We start from the raw sequence: 21062 nt of genomic DNA, 5'->3' as shown, positions 1-21062 counted from the left end.
TCGTTTTTTTATCAATAATACAGATCGTATTTGGGCCTACAATAATTTTTATTTTTGCAATTTGGGCTATAAAATTTTTATTTTCCAATATTAAGTCCAAACTTACTAATTTCAAAGGGAGCCCACAGAAAAACAAGGGAGTTGTGGCATTTGAGTCTCGCACGTGGCAAAGTTTGAATTTCATTTTTTGATACATGTGTGCAAGCAAAACAGAAATTAAATAGAAACTCAAAAATCAAAATGATCCACCGATTAATTTTTTTCCCCGGGGTAAAAGAATTTAAGAAAAGATTTACTATCTATAATTACTGTTATAATTTATAATTGTAATCATGAAAAGTATTAATTTTTAATTCAACAAAAATTGAACTTTTGATCGAAGTTAAGATTAATTGGTGCGAAAAATTATAGCTTGAAGTTATCCTGTAAAACGGACAACATTGTATTTCCGACCAAGACAGGGAACAGATACGATGTCGTCGCCGGACATTGCTTCAATCTTGGAAAACTCAAGGGAACTCGATCGGTTAAGGAAAGAGCAAGAAGAGGTGCTTGTCGAAATCAACAAGCTTCACAAGAAGCTTCAAGCTAGTAAATTTTCTTATCCTTTTTTTCGTTTTAGCTTCAATTTTATGATGTGGGTTTGTTTTAGATTATTAAAATATGGTGATTTTTTGTGGGTGTCTCTGTTTTATTTTTCTTGTAATTAACAAAAGTTCTTTTTTGAGGTGGGTTTGGTTTAAAAGAGCTCAAGTTTTGTTGATGATGTTTGTATTTGATAAGAAATTTATATTTGTTATGCATTATTGGTGATTGTTTTGAGTTGTGATTCCTTTAGGAGAAAGTGAGTTCAAAGAGTAATTTGCTAAAACTTAGCTACATAGTTTCCAAAAATAATACTTAGCTACATTTGTTTTTGAGAAAGAATTTAAGTTCTGCTAAGTGCATGTGATCTGAATTGAGGTTTAGAGCCAAGTGGAGTATCTGTTTCATGTAATTTTTGTGTAAAGTTTTTGCCTTTAGGATACAAAATTATGCTGTTTAGCTGAAATGGCTGCTCATGGCATGCTGACATCTGTTTTCCGAAATGTTTCGAACGTTTGCATGAAAGATGAATATTTTTACAAATTAAGAACTGATTGCACGAAATAGAAACAAGAGGGAAAACGAAAATTTTTGTTGTTAATTCAATAGCATTTAAGTTTGCTTAGCAGCTTCTTGGATGTGCATACCTGGAATCTTGTAGAAGTATCAGAGAAGGAACTCTGAAATCTATATACACATTATCTAATCAATGTCTGGAGTGTCATCTTGCATCAAATTGATTTACTGCATATTTAATGGGTAAAAAACTTGGCGAAAACTTGAGAATATGTACATATATATTGTTTTCTGTTACTTTACTTGGCCTTGTTCTTTCTAAACTTATGTATATTGATGCAGCTCCTGAGGTAGTTGAGAAACCTGGTGATTCTTCGTTGGCAAGGCTAAAAGCTACGTATATTCAAGCTAAAGATCTTTCAGAGAGAGAAGTAACGTCTGTTCGTTATCTCTGATATAACCTTTTACCATTTTGTTTGCCCTTTTTCCTCCCCCATTTTATGGTGAATCTGGGTACAAATGTCAAAACCTTTTCTATATAGAAGTTCGGGGCTAGTGTAGAAATGAACTTTCTGGTTTCAGTTGTAGACCTTTTATGATTTTCAGTGTTGTATTCCATTGTTTTGACCAATCCTATTTTTTGGCATGATACAGTATTTCCAACTTGTTACTAAGTCAACTTGACACTTTCCTGCCATCTGGACTTCCCGGACAACAACGAATAAAGATGGGTGTGTGCTACCAACTATGTCTACATGAGACATTTCCATTGCTTTAACCTCTATATTGAGTTCTCTCTTTGCCCGGTATTTACGAATTAGATTATTATAAAGCAAAGAGTTAAGTCATCTCTTTGCCTTAACTGTGGAAGTGTTAGTTTTTTTTTTCTAAATGATAATCAAAGAAAATGTTCAGATAATGCTGTAGTTTTCTGCAATTTTATTTTCTCCATCTTATCCTGTCTCTCTCTCTCTCCGTCTCCCTTTCTAAAAGTGCAAACTATGAGCGGTTTAATGAATCATGGAATTGCTTTGGCTAATGAGAGGAAAGTTGTTGAGTTGATATGACAATGGATTCCTAATTTTATTATGATAGTTAAAATCATATAATTTCTTAGCAATTTTTGTCCCAATTGAGAACATTTCACAATCTATTCCAAAACACAAAATTGTTTACATGTGTAGATTCTAGATACTTGAGAGTATTGAAGCTTCCTATTTGCATAGCTGACGGTAAACAAATTGCAGATGGTAATGATTCGAAAAGAAAAAGGATGAAGTGTGACTCAGATATATCTCGTCTTTCTCCTTCTATGTGGAGATATATCGAGGCTTGTGTTAGTCTCAAAGATGAACAGGCAAGCTTGTAGACAATGTAGCAAATAGAAAAACAAAATTGTTGTTCGTATAGATACATCACAATCAATTGTTGATGTTTGTTGATAGACCTAATTTACTCTATTTGATCTTAACTCTTATAGCATACCAGATAACAGAGTGTACTCTTTCATATACTTATGAACTAAAGAGATTGAAATGTGTTCTTTTTCTCAGGTGGCCGCAAGAGTCACCTCAGATGCTGAGAAGGATGAGTGGTTTGTTGTAAAAGTGATAAATTTTGATGAGAAAACAAAAGAGTAAGCACGACCTGACATTTCATTTTTGGCTTGTGTCAAGGTTCCATTAAAACTCTTCTTTGTTTTTAAGTTGTATCTTCAAATGCAGATTTGAAGTACTTGATGAGGAACCAGGTGACGATGAAGAGGGTAGTGGCCAAAAGTAAGTTTTTATTCTTTCAGTTTTTCTAAGTTATAAGTTTTTATTCTTTCATTTTCTCTAAGTTACATTGAAATATTTTTCTATATTATGCTTGTTCATGAAGGAACTCTTATCATGTTTTATTTGTCGAATTTGACTTTTTCCTATCAAAACTACAGGAAGTACAAGCTGCCTGCTTCTTGCATTATACCTTTCCCCAAGAGGAATGATCCTTTGAGCACTCAAGAATTTCCTGCTGGAAGAAATGTTTTGGCCGTTTACCCAGGAACAACTGCACTCTATAAGGCAACTGTCATCAGTACTCCTCGAAAGGTGAGTATCCCGGCGATCACTGTCATTAATAACCATATTTCAATTCAGATAACTTGTTCGAGTTCTTATTCCTTAGTCAATTTGCTAAAATATCATCGTTATTTTCTTATATATGTTGAACTGACTACGAAACTCCTCGTGCATATCTTTGGGGTGCAATCGACCATTCTGTATCTTTCCAGAGGAAATCAGATGAGTAAGTAACATCCTTCATTGTGGCCCTATTATAGCAGATTTGGCCTGTTGCATTTTTACTCATTTTGTTAATCTTCCGAAACTAGAGTAGCAGAGCATGAAAGTTCCCTTTTGGAGTCCTAAGTTGTATATAAATTGCTGGTTATTTGTGTTACTGAAATACTCGAACATTTGACTTCCTTGTGTAGGTATTTACTAGAGTTTGATGATGATGAAGAAGACGGAGCCTTGCCACAGAGGACGGTACCTTTTCACAAGGTGGTTCCATTGCCAGAAGGACACCGGCAATGACATCTGTGTATAGATGTGCATAATACAGAGCTTTAAATTTTGAGCTGGTGTTAAAACATTTGAACCAGAACCATAATTTTCACGTCTCCTGTGGTGTATTGGGTTAGTAATGGAATATATATATATATCCCTTCTTGTTCAGGATTCTAAAGTGATTCTTCGTTAATTGTAAAGGCTGGCAATTCATTTCTCTTCTTCTTGAAAGGCACAAAATTCCATTCAAATCGCATTAACAGACATTTTTTAATTGGAGAAAAATGAATACCTACAAAATGAAGTTCGCTGCTGTAGGATTACATGTTGATTATTTTTCGTGTATAAGAAGATTTTTGGAGTATTATATCTCATTTCATGTTTAGATATGCGTTAGGCATAGATGTCAAACATTGATTAAAAAAAACACAATGAAGAGTTGAAGCAATATAAACAAACATTTATTATCATCAGTGCGGTTGCAGAAATGAAGGGAACTCAGTATCTGATAATTGAAAAATCAGTGATCTCTAAAATTAATTTCCTGCATGATTAATACATCTCTTTAATTGGCAGACGCGGATCACTAAATGAGCCATTGTCCATACGCTAAGCAAACCTACGAATGGCGACCTCATTGTAGTAGACACCATCCGCAAGGATCTTCACAAGAACCGGCGTAGATTTCCCGTACCCTTTATTTCTTGTTTGTCACCACAATAAATTTGAATCTCATCATCATGAAATCTGCTGCATCAACAAATCCTACCGACCAAAACACAGATACCATTTTCAACATCAACCATTGGTTTATGTTATTCGGAGTCAAGAGTGAATAATATATAAGCATAGGACGATTACTTTGAGGAAACAAAAATCCAGATGATATAAACATTCTATAATCATAAATTTATTCACTGTAGAATGAGTGTTAGACGGGCTAGAAAATGAGTGTTGATTGCGGATACTTCGGCGTATATGGGAAGAGCTCGGATGTCTATAAGGCATATGACAAAGGTGCCAAGTACCAATACTTTTGAGAAAACAAAGAGTTGGGATATGAGATTTGCTATAAACCCATTGGACGTTATCCTCACAAATTTATCTACACTAGTGGTAAATACGTAAACAAAAAAGTGGTTTGGGAAAACGAGTACTCGTGGTAACAAAGTTTATATAAATCATTAAGAAACACCAGGATGAGATTGTTTGAATGATTTACCTTCCTTTTTTTATAGCACTGCCAATGACTTTATTATACTTTGCAACATGCATATCCGCAAATGTGATTACATCATCTGTAGCTCTGCCTAAAGTTTGATAATTCTTTCTTGGCTCCTTTTAAGGTATATACAAGGTTGTTTGTAGTACCCAACCGCGGAGCCAAGTAGAGGCCCGGGGAACATTCCCCCAAAGGTTTTTTTTTTTTTTCTTCAATTTAGTCTTTTGTAAATATACTATGACTCTCCCAAACATATAAGTATCCTCCTCAAGGTTTAAGATTTTTGTAATTTCCTCATTTGTGTATATATTATAGCCCTTTTAAAAATATAAGTAGGCACCTTCAATATTTTTATAGTATTAAAAATAATATTAAAAAAATTATTCTTGATAAAAGCAAAGAGAAAATTTTATCGAAGAAGTTAAATTCCTCATGATGATTTTTGAATGATATTTTTGTTAAATAATAATTATTTAATATCTTACTTAAAATAATATTTTATAAGTAATATAATAATATATATAAAAAGAAAAGAAAAGATCGTCTTTCTTCTTCATATTGGTGCCTAAAAAGAAAAAAAAATTCTATAAATTTACCTCCAAATTTCAAGTATAATATATGTTTTTCTTCAATTTCTTCATAAATTTTGAATCTTTAAAGCTTCGCTGACGTATACTAACCAATAGTTTTTATTTTATCAAGTGTATTAAAAGTTTTCATCCAAGGATATTGATAGAAATTTATAAAATTAGGTGAAATGTGTGTTTTTGAATAGAAAATAATTAGGAGGCGCTTTCTAACTTGTTAGAAGTGTAAAAAATAAACAAAAATAGCTGGATAATCTTATGGTAAGTTTCAGCCAAAGTGAAGGAAATGAAGAAAACCTTAATCATTTTGTTTAAAGTTATGTCAAACGATAGCTTGTGAAACAGTGAATATTCTGATGAAAACGGAATAAAAAATAGTTAACCAAATTAAAAGTCATTTGAATTTTGGATTAGAAAATTTAAATTATCAACTTCATAAATCATGTATATTCAAACTTTACTTCCGCCCTTAGTAGAACTCATGTAATCTTACTAAGCATAGGGTCGCTATAAGGTATAGAATATATTTATGCATAACTTTTAATGAAAAGTATTTGTATGGTAAAGATTCGTACATCTTCCAAGAATATAAAATTAGTGACAATTGTTGTATATAATAATATGGGGTGTTTTTTTTATAAAAGTAACTTAAAAAAATAATTGATTACTTAAATGATCTATTTTTTTAATAAAATATGAAAATAACTCAAAACCTACCGTAAAAGTTAGTGGAGCCACAATGTTTGACGCCACCAACATGCCACATCAACAATCTGTATTAAAAATTAATTTTTTGGTAAAGCTATGTAAAATGACGCCACTTATATAAATACTAGAAAAATATTGTGATATTTGAAAATATGAGGAGATTTAAGCAACTTTACCTTTTTCTAGTAAAGCCAAATAAATTGGCACTACCAAATTCTAAGAGAGTGGCCTGTTTGCCTATTTGCCTATTGAAATAGGTAAATTTTTTATTTTTTTTTCATTCAGGTTAAATTTTTAAAATTTTTTCATTCACGTTAATTTTTTTTATTCTTTGTCCTTTTTCATTTTTTTTTGTTTTTCCTTTTAAGTTTTTTTATTTATTTACTTTTTAAGTTTTTTTATTTGTCATTTATTTATTTATTTGTTTGTTTATTATTGGTTTTATAAAAATTTAAATTTAAATTTTAAATATTTTATAATATTTTTTAAATACAATTTTTTAAAATTTTAAATATATTTTTAATAATATAAAACATTTAAAATAATTATTTTTAAACATATGACATTTTAATTTTATTATTTGTTTTATAATATTTTAAATGTATATTTTAAAAAATTTAAATATATCTTTATTTAATTATGATTTATTTAATTATTTTTAAAGATATTCAAACTTTTTTAAAATTCTATTTAAAATTTTAAAAAATAATATTTTATTTTAAAAAGTGAAAATTGAATTGATTGAAAAAAAAGATTTGTTTGATAAAAAATGACTTTTTTAAAAATATATATATTAAAAAGTAAAAATTTATATTAAATAATTAAAAAAATATTATAACTAGTCACATTGTGTCAATGATATTAACAATGTGATCAGTAATTAGCTTAATTGTTATCTTTTAAAAAGAAGAAGAAGAAGATGCAAGTCTTATTTAAGAATATGGGCTTTGGTCTCCCCATCTAATATTTGCACGATGAAGGAAGAAAAGAGAAAAAAAAAGGTAAGTTATTTATAGTTTTTATTTTGTATTTTTATATTTTATAGTTATTGTAATATAATAATTAATTATATTTAATTTATGTATTTTTTTTAAATTATACAGATATTAAAATATCTTCTAGAGTAAATACGGATTACACTTCATTGAGTATCAACAAAGCAGTAAAATTAATTATAAATTAAATAAAAAAATCGTTTTAGTTTTTCGTTTTTTCTTGCTAAGAGTTATTTTGCTCAACGTGTTTTGATTGCATGAAATTGATCTCTATTTGATTGTTATTATCCATTTTTAACTCTTTTTTGCATGAAATTAATATCTACGTGTTAGTTATAATTTTTTTAATTTATGACATATTTATAAATTTATATATTAATTTTTTTAATATGACGACTTTTCTGCTTAATTTTGCATTGTTACTATGCTTGGTTCCATTTGTGGGGTACAAAAAAGTTATATTTGTCTTTAACGAGTGAATATATATTTTTTATAAAAGTTCTCGAATGTAAGATAAATTTTCGAGTTTAAATATGTCTAGTTTATATTATACGTAAAACTCGATGTATTATTATACATATCGATTCAATAAAAATAAGTCTTTTTTTATTTTTATATTTACGCATACCACCTATGTTTTTTTAGGACATTATTGTTTTTTTTAATGTACTTTTTGTAGTTTTATGGTTGCCGTTAGTTTTAATGCTTAACTATGATTAGAACATAATAATCACATTTAATTTTTACGTGTTATTATTAATATTTTATGAGAAATCTTCATTCTATTATTAATATTTTATTACTTATTTAATTTAACTTAAATAAAAAATACTTAGAATAGCTACGTTGGTATAGTATAAGTGTAATGTTTTTGCTTTCTCAACCTTTCAATTTTACTCTTCAATATATAATTTTATCTTTAAATTATATAGATAATAGATTTATCATATTTTTATAAAAATTTTACCATACAAGATAGGTATCAGGTTTTGAGGTCGCGGTTTTATTTTCCCTAGTACGATCTAGACGAGCGAATCATACCATACTTAAAGTTGGTGGGATTTGGGGATGTCGCATTGATCCGAAGGTTTGACTTAAGTGCGAACTTAATATCCGCCTTGATTGAGCGGTGGTCTACGGAGACCCACATATTCATATGCCGTGAGGGGACACTATCACATTGGAAGACGCCGCTATGCAACTTGAGTTACGAGTTGACGGTGCTGTGGTCATGGGTCGAAGCAAAGTGTTGGAACCTTCAGTACTATGCCACAAATTTCTTGAACGATCCTCTAGTGATGGGGAAAAGAATTTCACATGATTGACATTGACATGGTTGAAAGAAAATTTTAAGAAGTTATCGAGCACTGCAACTGAGCACGAGGTGATGTGTGCTGCTAAAGCTTATATTATGTAGCTGATTAGGGGGTAATTATGTGAACAACACATCTAACAGGGTCCACTTAAAGTATTTGCCTCTATTGGAGGATTTCTCTCGTGCTGGTAGTTACAGCTGGGGATCGATAGTGTTGGCCATATTGTACCATGAGCTTTGCCGAGCAACAAAACATGGTGTTAGTAACATTACTGGTTGCTTGGGTTTGTTGCAGTCTTGGGCACTATACAGCCTGTCGTTTCTAGCGCCTGTTAGGCACCAACTATATTCGTGGCTACTTGTAAATAGGTAAAAACAAAATTATACTTAGCATTTAACGACTCATAAATGTGGATAATATTTTCTCAAGTTTAACTGCTAACGTGTTTGTTTCGGTTTTGTCGAAACTATTTTTAAATTTGAAAAACGGGGATCGACTTTAAAACGAGGGATGGAGTCGCCACTGATCTTTTCTAAGGTGTAATCGGATCACTTTGAGATTGATCATTTCAATAAAATATTTTGATTTATTAAAACAATAATTTTAGGTCTATGAAATTCGAGAAAAAAATATTCGGGAGTCGGTTATGTACGAGGAAGGGTTAGCACCCTCGTAGCACCCAAAATTGGTATCAATTGACTATTTAATGTCCTATCGTTGAAGATTTGGAAAAAAACAGTGAAATACAAACCCTCTGTCACCAAATTTAACTTTTGGTGCAACGATAACGATGCTGCCCCTGCCGAGTGAATCCATGGCCTCCCCAATAGGCAATTATAAGAAAGCTTGATATCCATGACTAGGAAATCTACCTCGTATGTGTTTTGTCCGATCAGAAGAGGCACCTCAATCCTTTCCACTACCTTCCTTTCGGTGCCATCAAATACTCTCACTATGTTCTGGCATGTCTTCATATGAGAACTATCTATTGGCAACCTATTCAATATAGATAGGGGTAAGACATTCAACGTCAATCCATTATCAATTAGTACCCCTGGTAATGTATACCCCTTGCAGCGAGTGGTGATGTGCAGAGCTTTGGTGGATCTCATGCCCCCAGGTGGTATCTCGTCGTCACAGAAAGAGATGAAATTATCGGCGCTTATGTTGCTGACAAGATGTTCTAGCTTGTTCACCGAAATGTCTTTAGCGACATAGGTTTCGTTCAACACCTTCATCAATGCATTAAGGTGTACCTCCGAATTTTGGAGCAGAGTTAGTACCGATGTACGTGCTGGCTGCTTGTGCAACTGTTTCACAACACTATACTCACTGTGTTTTAGGAACTTCAAAAATTCTTTAACTTCATCCTCAGTTACCGGTTCATTAACCAGTGGTTTTTTCCTCTCTTCCCCCTGTTCAAACATCAAAGGTTTCCCTTTTACAGGCTCAGCTTTCGTATCTGGCGTGCTGACCAGACTCCCTTTTTCTAATGATGTCTCATTACAGTAATAATTCCAAGACACCCTTTTGCTATCCTTGTAAGGAAAAACTACGGGTTTCTAAATCACAACTTTTGGTGCCATTCTTGCTCCAGCTTCATTGATTCTCGGTAGTGAAATGATCACCACTGGGTGATTGACCGCACAGACCCCCTCTATCAGCCCCTTCTCCGAGGTGCATACATCTTCCTCCTCAGCAAACTTAAAGAACTCCAGTTCTTTGTTGTCCATTAGATCCTGTACCAGAGTTCTGAATTCATTTCATGTTTCAATCTCATGGTCCTCCTCTCCGTGGAACTCACAATAGTTCCCTGCTTCTCGGGATTTGCTTCTAAAGTCTCGCATGATTAAACCTCTCTCCACCATTTTCTTCAAAACCTCTTTCATCGGGGTTTTCACTTCTGCCACATCCAACTTAATTCTCATCCCCATATTCTCGACTATCTCGTTTACCCCATTATCAGTATGGTTGGGTAACGGATTTCCTACACCAGGTGCATCATCGAATTCCACAACACCCATTTTGATGAGCCTTTCGACTACCTTTGTAAAAGAGGTGCAGTTCTCTATCAAGTGTCCCGTGATTCCTGCATGATATTCACATTGGGAACTTGCATCTTACCACTTAGGGTATGGGGGTTGCAACAGTCTTAAGTAGAATGGGGATACAACGTGTGCATCGAATAAACTTTTGTACAGTTCCCAATATGTTATTGAAATGAGAGTAAACTAGGGTTTTTCCGTGTTCTGCTTTGTATTGGGCTCTTGCCTTGACGAAGCTTGCTAGCCCGTGGCTATCGCTTTTGGCTGGTTTACTGTGATTGGTTTCGTATAACCCATGCTTACATTGCTGACTTTATTTTCTCTCTTTTTCGGGGACGACCTTCTAGTGCTTTCCCCAGTCTCTATCTTTCTGTACCTTATCGTATTTTTTGTCATTTCACTGGACATCACTATGTCTGCGAAAATTTTAGTCGCACTCCCCAGCATGTGATTAATAAAAGGTGCCTTCAAGGTATTAATGAAAAGCATGGTTGTTTCTTTTTCCAACAATGGTGGTTGGACTTGTGTAGCAACTTCCCTCAATCTCTGAGCGTATTGCCTGAACCTTTCATTCGACTTTTTCTCCATGTTTTGTAACATGATTCTGTCAGGCGCTATATTCGTCACATGGCCATACTACTTCATGAAGGCCTGTGCTAAGTCTTTCCACGATTTAACTTGGCTACGATTCAATTGATTGTACCATTTGGTCGCAGCTCCAGATAAACTGTATTGGAAACAGTGAATCAAAAACTAATCATTATTGACATGACCAGTCATCCTCCAAAAAAAATTGTGATATGAGCCTCAGGGCAACTGGTTCTGTTGTATTTCTCAAACTCTGGCATTTTGAACTTCTGAAGGAGTACCAAATCCGGAACCAGGCTCAACTCCTTAGCATCAATTCCACAATGATAATCAGCGCTTTCCAACGCCTTAAATTTCTCCTCCAACCACTTTTATCGGTCTTCCAGCTGCTTTGGGAATTTCGCTCCTGCCTTTCCTACTTCCACTACATTATCAAGATCAGGGACTGCAGGATTTGGCTGACTGTCTTCAGGGTTAGAACACTAGCCCATTGAAAAATTTATGGGTGCTGAAGTACTGGTCTGATATTGGGGTTTGATATTGACAGACACCCCTTGTGGTGGTATTGGGATATTTATTAGGGTGAAACCAAGTGGGTAAGCAATGATCTCACTATCGTCTTCATTATTGATAATAAAACTTTTCTCTTTTTTTGGCCTTCCAGCCAGTAGCTGAGACAAATGGTTTATCATTTTCTTTTGAGATTCCAACATATGATCCTTCATATCCTGCTGAATCTTGGCCAACTATTCTTGCATCTGTAATTGTAGTTGATCCTGCATCTCTTTCTGCATTTGCTCTAATTTTTCTAATCTTTGATCCATAGCTTTGGTTTTTTTCCGTGTGTAGTATTGATGTTCTAGGATAACTATAATGCGATTTCGAATCAATTAGGATTCTTTTGTATTTCAATGTACATGATGCGATGAAATAAAAATACATGAGATGAATGCAAAATAAAAAGACGTCGATTCTGACTCAATTCCATTTAAAAAACTTTATTAGATAAGCAAAATCCTTTACATAAAATAGATCATATATACGACTTTACCTTAATGCCCAAAGTTTTAACTTTCTTAAGAAGGCAAGCCAGCTCACGATCCCAGTCTGACTCTAATTCATACTTCACACTTAGCACATCAGCTTGATCCACTAAGGTCTGTAGATGATCGGCCACTTCTCGAATTTGAGCCACAGCTTCACCCATGATATGATCTCTATCTCTGACCTGGTCCTGCGATCGACGGAGCTGTTCCTTCCACTACTCATTATTCGACTCAAGAAATTTGATTCGAAGTTCACAATTCTCTAATGCAGACTCGAGTTATTCTACCTTTTTTTTTAAATTCTCCATCCTGCTCAGGCTGGCTCTTAATTCAGTGTCGGAGTTATGACCACGGTACTAATGTAATGGCTTCTCTAGCTCCGCTATCCGAGTTACTAACATCTTCTTCTCATCTTGGCCTTCAACCAAGCTCTTCTTTAAGGCATTTTCACGTGCTCGAGCATCATGAAACCTCTTCTCCCACTGATCAGCCCTAGCTTTTTCCCTTTGAACTTCTTGTCGCCATTGCTCCTAATCCAGCAGTTCTCATTGACATACACAGTTTCTTATAATCGGTCTTCAAACTGTCCAAGTCTTCTTCAACCTTTCTTTTCCCTTTTCTCAACTTCTCGGCCTCGAGTTTCTGAACATTGACATCCAACCTCAAATGCATCTTTTCCTCTTCCAATTGTTCTATCTTTTTCCATAACTCCTAATTTCTCTTTTCGAAGTCCTGTTTTATGATTTCTAGCTCAGAGGGGATTACTTGTAAGTATTCTTCCATCGATTGAATGCCTTCTAAATTCGGCCCAGGGACATTATCATTGGTTCTTTTACTTAACCATCCCTTGTATTCAAGAGTCGTCATTGATCCTACAGCCAACCTCTTCATCCGGCGTATCTGTTTCCAAGCATCAAAAATCTCTCGAACCTTCTTCTTATAATTGTTCTCCCTATACGAGAACTCACTCTGGGCTAGTCCATGTGTCATCGGTATAAACTGCCTTGACCTGTATTATTTTAAAACGAGCAAAGGGGCATATCCAACAGCTCCCCAAATTCTAGGCAGAGGTACCCAATCAAAACTTCCACACCGATAGAGGATCTCATCAGGAACAAACCAAGTAGCTCTGCACTCAACATCCTCTTCCTGAAGATTTTGGAGGAGCGCGATCCAATTTTTTTCTGATATGTCATCTCTCCTGGATATGACTGTTATTTCTTTTAACAGGGAGTAACTCTCGGAGAAAACCTGATAAGAAACCTTATCCACTTTTCAAAAATGACTGTGGAACCAAGTCAGCAATAACTGCGCACACCCTATAAATCTACCTTTCACCTGCCCTCAGACATGCACTCAAAAATCTGAATGTCTTGGCCAGAATTACCGATATTGGTGTAACCCATTTGTTAAGTCAATCAAAAAAGTCAGCAACTACTTCATCTATATGCCTTAAAGCTTTTGGGAAAATTACCAAACCATAAATGCTCAAGGCGAAAATGTTAACTTTCCTCTTTGTATCTAGATGTGCTACGATCAGGTCCCTCAAACTTACCCAATAGATGCACTTACCATCATCCTTTTACTGAATTCGGGCTGTAACCTATTGTTTACTCATCCCGGTGATACTCATTAACTTCTTTACAAAAGCTAGGGCATTAGCAGCCTTGGAATAAATTTTGTCGACTTGAGCCTTTGGACAACGAAGCAAAGCTGTATACTCTTCCACAGTAGGCACCAAGTCTACCTTCCCGAAGGTGAAACAACTATACGCCGGGTTCTAAAACTGAGCCATAACCCGAAACAAGTACTTGTCCACCTTGATATCGAGCAAGTAGGGCAAGTCACCATAACTTTGATAGAACAACTGCTTAGTCTCATCATCCCAACGAGCCCATATATCCCTCAATTTTTGGAACTCGTTTTGGGTCACATTGATGTGAGTGAAATCCAACAAACCCGATGTATACCCCTTAGCTAGGCTATCCCCTTTCTCGAGTTGCATCTTCTCTAACCACATACGGATAGTGTCATTATCCTCTACTTTATCAAGGAATTCGTTCTCCATAACAAGCTTTCTAATTTAGCAATCGAACATAAATTGACACCTCTTTAATACGAAATGACATGCAAACATAACCACAACAAAACACAACAAGTTAGTATCGAAAAATAAAAATCAAAGCAAATAGAAAATAATCAAACACCTAACTGGGTAATCGCTAGGGTTCCACATAGCTCTACCTAGGGCAGGCTCCTAGAGTTCACTATGTGTGGCTCGGTTCTAATAAAATGGTACCTGAACCAGCAGATTCCTCAACCCTCACCCATTATAGGCTCATGTGGATCAAGTTCGGTTCAGGGGAATACATTTTCTTATAGCCACGCGGAGGTGAAAACCTCACGAAGACATAGGTACGGATGTATCCCAGAAGTAGTCCACTAGCCCATGCGGAGGTGAAAACCTCACGAAGGTATAGTTTCTCACACCCACTTAAAAGGTGTGACCACAACATTCATGCAATGCAATGCGAGGGGACATAAAAACTCCAACACAAAAACATTAATAAGATGATAAAAACCATAACACCAGTTAAAAGGATCATATGTCAAAAACCAAATTTTAAATTTTCGGCAAAAGGACAGAAAATAATCAATTTTACGGCTTGACTCTCTTATTGGTCCCCAGTGGAGTCGCCAAGCTGTCGAAACCATTTTTAAATTTGAAAAACGGGGATCGACTTTAAAACAAGGTATGGAGTCGCCACCGATCCTTTTTAAGGTGTAATCGGATCACCTTGAGATTGATCATTTTAATAAAACATTTTGATCTATTAAAACAATAATTTTAAGACTACGAAATTCGAGAAAAAAAGGTTTGGGAGTCGGTTATGCACGAGGAAGGGTTAGCACCCTCGTAGTACCAAAAATTGGTACCAATTGACTATTTAATGTCCTATCATTGAAGATTTGGAAAAAAAACATTGAAATACGATCCCTTTAAAAATATGTGAACAAATCGAGTTGGATTTTAAGATTCACTCGTTCCAAAGGAATAAAATATCACATCCAGCACGTTAGGACACGATATTTTAAGTCTCCAAAAACCGAGATCACCTCACACAACAAAATTAAAAAAAGGATATTCGGTTATTTGGTCCAACGATAAACCGAAACCTAACACGTTAGGGTACGTTCTTTCGAATTTCCAAACATAGAACATTGCATTGTTTTGAAGTTTGGAAAACACAAACGAAATTTTAAAGCGATATTCGATTATTTGAACAAACGGGAAATCGAAACCTAGCACGTTAGGACACGATTTCCCAAATTTTCAAACATCAAACATCTCTTTTATTTTATAAAACTGGCTCAAAACGCATTAATTTGATTTGAAATAAATTGGAAATTTTGGATCAATAAATTGAAAATTTCAATTGTAGTGTGACACTCACAAAAATTTCAATTATACAAATGAGGAACAATATATGAAAATAAAATAAAAACAAATTAAAACATACACAACAGTAATAAACTCACGTCATACATTATGCAAATGTTAACATTGACGCTCAAGAACTTATGTGCCGAAGATATAATTTTCAAAGAAATATAAAACCAATCAACACAAATAAAATGCAACGGATTTTAAAACGATGATAAACGTGTTTAAAATTAATGATGTGAAATCAAATAAGGAAATTTGAAATTATAATACATACAACAATTTAAAATTAATTTACATAAGTAGCAAATGTGACAGTTTGAAATATGAAAAGAAAAGATAAATAATATATAAAATAATAACATATAAACAAACCTTAAAATAAGTATTATATGAAAGGAAATTTAAATTTAGTAATATACAAAACAATTTAAATGACGTACATTAACCCAATAGAAATTTTATTCATGGAATAAAATTAAATTAATATGAATTATGCATCCATGTAAATAAAATAATATATAAAGATATTTAGATTAGCCATCAGAATAATCTAAACAACACAAAAACATAAAACAATTAATTCTAATGTAATGCACTACATAAATACGCAATATAAAAGTATATACAAATGAATATATATAAAAACAACAATTGATATAGCATGAAATAAAAAATAATAATTCCAAAGAACCTTTATTAAACAAATTTTCCAAAGAAAACCACGAATACTTACAATAATTTAAAATGAAATAAAAATAATAATAATGAAAGGACTCAATTGAAGTAAAAACGAAATCACAAGGATAGTTTACAAGCAAATAAAAACTGTTAAACAACAAGGAGGACTAAAATGCCATGTACAAAAACTCGTAGGGATTAAAAAGACAAATGCACTAAACCCCCAAAACGGAACGTTTCAGCTTGGACTGATTTGAAACAACACGCAAACTCTAAGGGAAATTTTAAAAATAAATAAAATCCAAATAAGCGGCCAATTGAAAGCTAGCGTGAAGGGGAAGGACTAGCCACGAAAATTTCCCATTTAAGGGAAAAATGCGCGTGGACCAAGTCAAACACGCGTGACTCTTCATCCCCCCAATGCTGTTTCACTTTTATCATTTAAACCATTTTTATATTTAAAGAAACATTTTAACCATTTTTTTTAAAAAACTTTAGAACCTCTCATTCCTTCCCTTCCCTCCAGCCGAAAGGCTATGTCCAAGCCCTCAACAGCCCAAAATTCGACGATGAACGAAGTTGAGCCTTTCGACAACGTGAGCGCGACACAACATCGGTGAGTCTCTTTCTCTCCCTCTTATTTCGTATTTGATAGATTTGATTAGAAATGGAAAAAAGGAAGAAAAAAAAAAGATAAACCTTTGAAGTGTTTCTTGACTGCTCTTTACTTTTTTTTTGTGTATTTTGTATTCTAAAAATCGTAACCCCAAAAAAAACAAATGAATAATTGTGGCCTTTTATAGCCATTTTTACAACGGTTTCTTCGCCTCTTTGCTCACGTTGCAGGTATGGTGAACATGGTTTGTGAGTGCGTTGATGGTCGTGGGTGGAGAACATGGGCACATGGTGGCTGAAGGGAGGCAGTTTCTCTCTTTGCTGGAAAAGTTTTGTGTGCTAGGGTTTTTTTAAAAAGTTTGGGCTTTTGTTTTATTTGGGTTTAATGTAATTGGTTTGTATTTTGGGTTTATTATTCATTTTGCATTTGTATGTATATGGGTTGTAACTGAGTATTTGGGCTGGAATTAGGTATCCCGGGCAAAATTGGGTCTCACAGGTTTCATATGGGCCATGTCTTCAGGAATTGGTGGAAGTCAAACATTAATCATTTATCATCAAATGATAGAGGCGTCCACCGGAGAGAAAGTAATATATATTAATATGGTTTAAGTAATGTTGATTTAACTTATCCACTTGCAGTATATGATGTGACTTGACTCATTATATTATATTGTGCAGTTCTTGTGGATGCCGTATTCTATACCAAACATTGTTCCTTAGTGGATTCACACTGAAGCCCACGTGTGGTGTATTAACACACCGGTGCTCAACTTCTCAACCGTTGAGTGGTACATCGACGATCGAGTTATGCGACAATTTGGGTGTAGACAATTTGTATCGGTCGAGCCACAACAATTTGTTGATGTCCATGGTAAGACCATGAGGGGGAAACATACAACAGGTTGGAGTGTGGAACACAAATATTATGTAGCACTAGGGAATGCCTAGTACGATAAGCGGCCTGAGATGCACTCCTACATGTTTGACTTCAGTCCCTCGACTAAATACATGCAGTGGTACATGACTCGATTACGCGTTTATTTATACGGTGGACAACTTATGATAGTACCGGATCATGGCTACAAACGTGGAAATCAACCTATGGGGGGGCTGGAGGATCAATATATGATAGAGCCCTGACTTGGAGGATCAACCTTTGAACACATTAGATCAATGGGTTGACGTTTTTTGTGATGAGTCGTAAAGCAGTTCATATCACTCGGACATGGGCAGTTCGAGTTCATATCACCCGAACATAGGTGGTTCAAGTTCATTTCACCCAGACCAACCATTGATATCACTTGATATGTTTGGTAATAACATGTACTTCATCTCGCTTCAGGCCACGTTCGATTTAGCTGTCGATCCTCCTGATGTGTACAGTACACCCTAACGTCCACCCTATCAATGAAAGCCTGTAAACTGCTATACCTCGAAAGATGATACCAACCCCGGTTCTTTCCAATTTTGAGTTATATAAATTTCAAGTGTTAAGTAATATTTGGTGTATTGGTTTATAATTCCACAACTTATGTATTAGTCTTTTTTTTTTGTATAATTTATAATATCTTTTAAAGTATTAAAAGTTGTAACTGTTAATTTTAAATAAAAGCTTAACACTAAACAATACAAACTTTATTTCCAAAAGACCATAAAATGTAAAAATCAGGTACAACATTTAATTTCTTTCATACCATGATGATTGACCAATATAGACGTTTCCAAGAGGACACTTGCTTCGATTGTGGCCAACTGTTCTACATATGGTGCAACACTTTGGATCGACCTGTTCTTTTATATCCATGTCATTCTGAATCCTCATTGTTGTCGGTCAACCTTTTACTCTCCTACGTAGTGGCCGATCTAGCAACATCTCTAACGCAGGCGGTTGCACTTCCCATGTTGATACATCCCTTAACACGGAGAACTCGTTACCCCAAGTTCAAGTGTGTACACATCGTCAATATATTGTTTGACATTCAAACTGTAGGTAACACACCCTGCAACTACATGCGTACACGAGTACTATAGTGTTTGGAACATCCCGTACTCATACCGCCTGTTTTGGAGATTAACTTTGTAGGACCATGGCGAGATCCTCGGCCGACAACTGATGTACTCTGTCACTTGAAAATTTTCCAAGTTTCGAGAATATAGTTCTGCATTCATCGACCTAGCCCTTTGAGCGTTCTTTTTTATGGCATCCCTGATTTTTTTGATGTGCACGTGTCCTGCCTCTAACTGTTTTGTTTGTTTCAACCCCATTTTTGGCATTAAGGTTGCTAGCCTGTAAAATGTGGCTGAAAAAACCCCTGAAATTGGCAAGTGATGCATACGCCTCAAGACAGAGTTAACAGGCTCAACGAGGTTAGTTGTCATATGACCATATCCGTACCTCTCGTCAAAATATTAAACCTATTTCCACGACTTCATGTTACCTAACCACTGTCTAAGAGAAGGTTTGGACCCCACTATATCAATCTCTAACCTCGTCAGCTTATGTCTGAATCGGTGTGCTTCCAGCTCATGTCCTATGTATGTATTCCGATAAAACATGTTACCGTCTCAATTGGGAAACAGACTCGAAATTTTTACAAATACGAATTTAAGTATGATATTTTTACCCATATTCATGATTCATTTACGCTAGTCTTTGTTCTTGTACTCATTGTGGAAGTTGACACTGGTGTGATGAATACAGTAGACGAACCTCTACGGAACCTCAGATTGTCGAATCGCAGCAACAAAACCTTTCAATGTGTCGGAGATAATGTAAATGTTGCCTTGCATGACAAACTGTCTCTACAAGTTCCGAATGAAATATGCCCATGATTCAGAGTTCTCTGACTCCACAATGGCGAAAGCGATTGGTAGTACATTTTCGTTACTATCTTATGCAACCGCAATTAGAAGTATCTGCATGTATTTTCCATAAAGCCATGCTCTATCAACTTGTACTAGCGGTTTGCAGTGGGAGAAAGCCCTAATACATAGATCGAAAGTCCAGGAAAATCGACGAAAAACTCTTCTCCCTAGTTCCAATTGTCCATTCGGGCCTCTATAAGGCAATGTTTGCAAGTCCATGACAATTCCTGGGACGTACTCTACCATCGTTGAAATCCAACCCTGAAGTTCATTGTATGACTCATCCTAGTCACCATACAATTGTTTCATGACCATTTGTTTCGCCCACCTTGCTTTCCTGTACGACACTCTGTACTGAAACCAAGCTTGCATGTCCGCAGTCAATGTCGACACAGGAATGATTGGGCTATCTTTCACTAGTGGCATGATACAGTTGCAAATACTTTTGACATACAATTTTCGGTGGTTTTGAAACATACGTGCGACAATGTATGTGTAACGCCCTTCTAATTTTTTGTATTTTCCATTATTGAATCCTCTGTATAAATGTAGCTCGAGCCCACCAACCACACCCATTCTTTAGATGTGTTTGCTATCAAACAACATTCTCCAACATATAATGTCGGTGTAGACTTAGCAACCTTGTAATCAATTGACAACTTCATGATGTGCTGTTTGATGGCAAACACACAGTCCTCCTTGTTCTCGAACCGTTGCCCAACGAACAACTCCTCCAACTGTGAAATTGACGCTAATTTATTAGTAGGTACTATATCGGCATACTCAAGAAACTCGGATGCATACGCTGCATCTGGATCCACGTTCAACATGTCGCTCCCAGGTTCATTTTGTAAAACAATGCCATGATTTGGGTTACTGAATGAAGGGTCGTAAATATCTTTAACCTCCTCCGGCCCTTCATCATCGATATCATCCGAAACCTCATCAACATCGGGGCACTAAAATCTTCAACGTCCTAATCAGAATCTTCACCATTATTAGTCATTTCTCCGACATCAACCTCTGTGCTTATTATCATCTCTAGATGTATTTGTAGACGGGGATCAGGGGGAGGGTTGTTATACGAACTCCCACCATAATTTAGATTTTTGGGTATCTGCGATGTCCTTCCACATTCTAACTGGTCTGTCCATCCAACATTAAGATCAAAGTCAAATTTACGATGTTGACTTATTGGACTAACATTCTCAATAGGTTCTAAGTTTGCTAACTCAACAAATAACTCAATTGGTTAGGGGTTCTCACTCCCAGTCGACCACCATATTTCCATCATAG

At 35.0% G+C, this 21062-nt stretch overlaps 1 protein-coding gene and 1 long non-coding RNA gene across 2 annotated transcripts; both read left to right on the top strand.

Annotated features, from left to right (window-relative positions):
* Nucleotides 1-212: 212 nt before the first annotated feature.
* Nucleotides 213-3867, top strand: LOC107897901 (SAGA-associated factor 29 homolog A). Its single transcript, XM_016823499.2, has 9 exons — nt 213-591; nt 1444-1537; nt 1756-1832; nt 2349-2458; nt 2655-2737; nt 2826-2879; nt 3038-3191; nt 3374-3387; nt 3575-3867. The coding sequence occupies exons 1-9, from the start codon at nt 474-476 to the stop codon at nt 3675-3677; spliced, it is 807 nt and encodes a 268-aa protein (XP_016678988.1). The 5' UTR covers nt 213-473; the 3' UTR covers nt 3678-3867.
* A 12841-nt stretch (nt 3868-16708) lies between these two features.
* LOC107897896 (uncharacterized) lies at nt 16709-18399 on the top strand. The gene is made up of 3 exons (XR_001684312.2): nt 16709-16899; nt 17130-17486; nt 17580-18399. It is a non-coding gene; the product is annotated as an uncharacterized lncRNA (long non-coding RNA).
* Nucleotides 18400-21062: the final 2663 nt, after the last annotated feature.

The sequence above is a fragment of the Gossypium hirsutum genome, chromosome A05, assembly GCF_007990345.1.
Source record: "Gossypium hirsutum isolate 1008001.06 chromosome A05, Gossypium_hirsutum_v2.1, whole genome shotgun sequence".
Taxonomy (NCBI): Eukaryota; Viridiplantae; Streptophyta; class Magnoliopsida; order Malvales; family Malvaceae; genus Gossypium; species Gossypium hirsutum.
This window is presented reverse-complemented; position numbering and strand designations above follow the sequence as displayed.